At 46.6% G+C, this 6000-nt stretch overlaps 1 protein-coding gene across 2 annotated transcripts in view; it reads right to left on the bottom strand.

The window, feature by feature from the left end:
• Positions 1-457: 457 nt before the first annotated feature.
• The window catches only part of AMPD3 (adenosine monophosphate deaminase 3), a 96353-nt gene continuing 90810 nt past the window's right edge, over positions 458-6000 (bottom strand). For both annotated transcript variants that reach the window (XM_077453551.1, XM_077453549.1), the window contains one exon: positions 458-4739. In XM_077453551.1, the coding sequence (XP_077309677.1) occupies positions 4563-4739 (177 nt within the window). In that variant the 3' untranslated portion in view covers positions 458-4562. The remainder of the gene's footprint in view (positions 4740-6000) is intronic.

Genomic DNA, 6000 nt, shown 5'->3' with positions numbered 1-6000 from the left:
ACGTCAGATGCCAAACCACGCCCCCTACAGTTAAAAAGACACACACACTTAACCCCTACACTGCCCCCTAGTGGTTAACCCCTTCACTGCCATTTTTTTTATAGTAATCAGTGCATTTTTAATTGCACCGATTGCTGTATAAATGCCAATGGTCCCAAAAGTGTGTCAAAATTGTCCGACGTGTCCGCCATAATGTCGCAGTCACAATAAAAATCACTGATCGCCGCCATTACTAGTAAAAAAAAAAAATTATTAATAAAAATGCCATAAAACTATCCCCCATTTTGTAGACGCTATAACTTTTGTGCAAACCAATCAAACGCTTAGTGCGATTTTTTTTTTTTTACAAAAAATATGTAGAAGAATCACTGAAGGAATGGCTACACAACAATTTTTAAATAGACTCAGAAATAATACAGTCCCTCCCCACAAAAACTTTTCAAACTGACACATAATGTCACACAATGGTACTTTTATTCTACAGAATACATACAAAAAAAAGGACATTAACAAAAGAAGCAGAATGATAGCACCCATAAAGTGGAATTTCAGTTTTGAGAGCTTGTCCGTAGACCTGGGCTCTGTGATTTCTCACCTAGGGGTGTCACCAATTTCCTTCGGTTTCTTCATAAAAGGTAAGATTTAGCAGAGAAAGTGGTAAACCCCTCATAACGGAACAGCAGGTGTGCAAACCCAGGAACCCGGCACAGGGATGGTGGAAGACCCTCATAATAGGCACAGCAAGTGTGCAGACCCTGCAACTCAGTGTAGGGATGGTCAGAAACCCTCATAATGGACACAGCAGGCGTGCAGACCCAGAAACTCAGTGCATGGATGGGAGGAACCCTTCATAATGGGCACAGCAGGTGTCCAGACCCAAGAACTCAGTCCAGGGATGGTGGGAACTCCTACTAGTGGACACAGCAGGTGTACAGACCCAGGAAATCGGGACAAGGATGGTGGGAGTCCTTCACAATGAGACCCAGGAACTCAGCGCATGGATGGCAAGAACCTCACATAATGGGCACAGCAGACCTGGGGACTCATCACTGGGATGGTGGGTACCCTCATAATGGACACAGCAGACATGCAGACCTTGGAATTCAGCACAGGCATGGTGGGAGCCCCTCATAATGGACACAGAAGGCATGCAGATCTGGGAACTCATCACAGGGTTGATGGGTGGCCCTCATAACGGGCACAGCAGGTGTCCAGACCCAAGAACTCAGCCCAGGGTTGGTGGGAGTCCCTCACGATGAGACCTAGGAACTGCATGGATGGCGAGAACTTTATATTGGGCACAGGTGTACAGACCTGAGAACTCAACGCATGGATGGTGGGAGTCCCTCGTAATGGGCACAGCAGGTGTGCAAACCCAGGACCACCCCACAAGATATTATCAATGCAAACTGTTAGGCAGTGTTAAGTCTCGTATACACAATCGGATTTTCGTCAGGGAATTGTGTGATGACAGACTGCCTAAAATCCGACCATTAGTACGCTCCTTCAGACAATTGTTGTCCAACTTTCCGCCAACAAATTTTGGATGGCAGGCTAGTAAATTTTCGGCAGACAAGGGTCTGTTGTCAGATTTTCGTATCGTCTGTACACAAGTCGGTCACACAAAAGTCCAAATTACAAAACATGCATGCTCTGAATCAATGCTCACCAAACACGACATTAGCAGAAGGTTCCCAAAGGGTGGCGCTCAAGAGCTGAAATTCTGCGTAGCACGTCACTACGTTCGTGTTAGTTGGCTGACAATTGTGTGCCAATAGTACGCAAGACAAGATCCTGGCACGCGCCTTTCGGACAAACGTCTGACGCTCGGTTGGCCAACAATCGAATTGTGTGTACGAGGCTTTACTCTCCATCACCTACCAAACATTAAACCATCGCCTGCAGTGGGCTGACCCATTAAAAAGTAAACTAGATAAAGTTTCAAGAAATTAGCACCTTCATAATAATACACAACGTCAAAGCACTAAAAAGGAAAAAACATGAATGTAACAAAGTAAAGAAAGTTCCCAGTGTGATGAAGAGCGAGGGCAAGTGTAGTATATGGTGGCATGCCCTCGTATACATCGGGGGGTATAAAGTTCTCACATTGTGGCAGTGTCTATTAAACCCAATTCTTGATAGTCTTATTGATGTGTTTAGAAGATTGATCAGGTATTGATACACCTCTATCGATGTCTAGCGTTCAGCCTGAAATTCGGCATTCTCAGTGCTGGCTCAGTGCACACCGGCATCTAGAACTGGAGCAGCAGGAAGGATGATGGACAACACGTCTTGGTTTGGGCAATGGGGGGGCAATTGTGCAGCCCAAAGATAATGCACTTTTCTTTTCTTCTTTTCCATGTTGGAATGCTTTTTCATATGAGAATGCTCCTTCAGCACCAAGAGGGGGGGGTTAATCAAATATCAGATCATTGACTGATCAGCATCTATGTGTTAAAAGTCATGAGAGTGTTTTGTGAGCATTAAAGAAACCCGGTCACCATAGTACAAAGTAAACTGCAGGTAAAAGCACGGAAAACTCAACAATTTTAAATGTCTATCCTTTTCCATAAATGTTTGTTGTATTCGCTTGCAATAGGTCTATGAACGTGCAAGAATGTATGACTACGCCAGAAGAGACCATTACCTAGCACAGCCCCCTCCATACGTATGATAACCCTCTCCTCTTCTGGAGGTGTCTAATATTAGTTTGTGCTGGCCCAGCTCCTCCAACCCCACCCCACCACATTAACCTTTATATAGCAGCTGGAAGAATATAAAGCAGTTGTTCTCAACCAGGGCTCCAACAGAGGTTTTTGGGGGTTTCTTGAGCTGTGACGGATTGGCTTCCCATCTGGTGCCACCAGCATAATTATGTGTCCAACACCACTTGGCAGTGAAAGCAGCACAATGCCAGAGATAACTTAAGCTGTCTGTAAGGGGGCATTCTTCTCACTGATCACCAATGTAAGGGCCATTCTTCTCACTGATCACCAATGTAAGGGCCATTCTTCTCACTGATCACCAATGTAAGGAACATTCTTCCCACTGATCACCAATGTAAGGAACATTCTTCTCACTGATCACCAATGTAAGGAACATTCTTCCCACTGATCACCAATGTAAGGAACATTCTTCTCACTGATCACCAATGTAAGGAACATTCTTCTCACTGACCACCAATGTAAGGAACATTCTTCCCACTGATCACCAATGTAAGGAACATTCTTCCCACTGATCACCAATGTAAGGAACATTCTTCTCACTGATCACCAATGTAAGGAACATTCTTCTCACTGATCACCAATGTAAGGGACATTCTTCCCACTGATCACCAATGTAAGGAACATTCTTCCCACTGATTACCAATGTAAGGAACATTCTTCCCACTGATCACCAATGTAAGGAACATTCTTCTCACTGATCACCAATGTAAGGAACATTCTTCCCACTGATCACCAATGTAAGGGACATTCTTCCCACTGATTACCAATGTAAGGAACATTCTTCCCACTGATCACCAATGTAAGGAACATTCTTCTCACCTCATTCTTCTGATGGTCAGTTTTTCCAACTGACCATCAGTGTAAGATGGCATTTTTCCCCACTGACCATTAATGTACAGTAAGGGGGCATTTTTCCAACTGACCCCCATTTTTTCTTCTTTTTAGCAAGGGTTCCTGGAGACCTGGATGTGATGTTAAGGTTGAGAAAGGCTACTACAGAGTGATACTTTAGTCTTCTGGGGTTGCCAACATCACATCCAAGATGGCGGCACCCAACAGCAGTCTCAGGGGATAGCTACACAAGGGAGGCTTTTACAGGTAAATAATGTGTAGAATACATAACATGTCTATGTTTAAATTGTTTGCTGTTTGAAATACCTCAATCAGAAAAAAGTATTATGACCACTAGATGCCCCCCCCCCATTACATCAAAGGTCACCTATCACTTCAGAGGGCCCCCTATACATTGAGTCCCCCTCACATCACTGAGCACCCTCAACACATCAGAGGTCCCCTTCTCCTGAATGCTGGGGGTGGCCCTGCAGGCTACCTGCCCTGGATCAGAGTCTTGCATTATGGTTTGGACAAGCTGGTTATGCACATTATGGTTCGCCATCATCACCATACCAACAAATGATGCCGTGCATCCTGGTCCTAGAATGTCATTGGTTGTAATGGGGCTGGTGGACACCCGAACCATGGCAACTCATGATGCTGATCCAGGACCAACTGAGTCCCATGTGTGCGACACCCCTGGGGAACCCAGACGGCACTCTGGTTGAGAAACACTGGGCTGCAGGTTAAAATGCAAAAATAAAATAATGTTTTATCAACATTATATCGCAAAATGGCATGCGCAGAAACAACACATTTTCTCAGTATACTTGTATTAAAGTCCTGAGTGACTTAGCAGTGGTTACCTTTCCATAGGTGATAAATGTAATAAATATTTCAACACTGATACATTCTACACTACGAGAGCGGATAAGCGTGTGCGGTGCGGAGGTAAACGCCAGACGTCCATCCTTTTCACAGTTTAATAGTCACATGGGCTCACTACTCATTAGCCAGGGGGAGGTGTGCCGTGTTCATAGCGTCCGTTAAGAAGCTGAGCTCATTACATAATGTCTCGTATCGGAAAGCCATACGGATCTGGGCGACGTTGGTGCGGCTGATGCTGTTCCCTTCTGGACCCTCCTTCAGGTAATTGTGTCCCAAGAAATGCTTCTTCTCCTGTGGGTGAATTAGAGGAAACAATTAGAGCCCAATTTATTAAAGTATCTTTACAAATATAATCCAGCTAAGCACACCGGTAAAATACATACAAGGGAGTTGTTGTGTCTGCACATCTGCTGTGCCCATAATGAGGGGTTCCCAACATCCCTGTGCTGAGTTCCTGAGGTGTGTGTACATCTGCTGTGCCCATTTCGTGATGTTCCCACCATCCCTGTGCCGAGTTCCTGAGTCTGTACACCTGCTGTGCCAATTATGAGGGGTTCCCACCATCCTTGAGGTGCTGAGTTCCCGGGTCTGTACCCCCACTGTGCTCAATATGAGGGGTTCCCACCATCCCTGTGCCAAGTTCCTGAGGTATGTGTACACCTGCTGGGCCCATTATGTGGTGTTCCCACCATCCCTGTGCCGAGTTCCTGGGTCTGTACTTTTGTTGTGCCCAATATGTGGGGTTCACAGATCGGCATACCCTGTGCACCTGCTGTGCCCATTATGAGGGGTGCCCACCATCCATTTGCATGTGCTGTTCCCGGGTCTGTATATCTCCCCTGTCCATTATGAGGGGTTTCCACCATTCCTGCAACAAGTTCCTGAGGTGTGTGGACACCTGCTGGGCCCATTATGAGGTGTTCCCACCATCCCTGTGGCGAGTTCCCGGCTCTGTACACCTGCTGTGCCCATTATGAGGGGTTCCCACCATCCTTGTACTGAGTTCCCGGCTCTGTACACCTGCTGTGCCCATTATGAGGGGTTCCCACCATCCTTGTACTGAGTTCCCAGCTCTGTACACCTGCTGTGTCCATTATGAGGGGTTCCCACCATCCCTGTGCTGAGTTCCCGGCTCTGTACACCTGCTGTGCCCATTATGAGGGGTTCCCACCATCCTTGTACTGAGTTCCCAGCTCTTTACACCTGCTGTGCCCATTATGAGGGGTTCCCACCATCCCTGTGCTGAGTTCCCGGCTCTGTACACCTGCTGTGCCCATTATGAGGGGTTCCCACCATCCTTGTGCTGAGTTCCCAGGTCTGTATAACTGCTGTGCCCATTATGAGGGGCTACCACCATCCTTGTACTGAGTTCCAGGCTCTGTACACCTGCTGTGCCCATTATGAGGGGTTCCCACCATCCTTGTACTGAGTTCCCAGGTCTGTACACCTGCTGTACCCATTATGAGGGGTTCCCACCATCCCTGTGCTGAGTTCCCGACTCTGTACACCTGCTGTACCCATTATGAGGGGTTCCCACCATCCTTGTACTGAG

The sequence above is a fragment of the Lithobates pipiens genome, unplaced genomic scaffold (genome assembly GCF_037356315.1).
Source record: "Lithobates pipiens isolate NorthernLeopardFrog02 unplaced genomic scaffold, aLitPip1_a1.2 Scaffold_24, whole genome shotgun sequence".
Classification (NCBI taxonomy): domain Eukaryota; kingdom Metazoa; phylum Chordata; class Amphibia; order Anura; family Ranidae; genus Lithobates; species Lithobates pipiens.
This window is presented reverse-complemented; position numbering and strand designations above follow the sequence as displayed.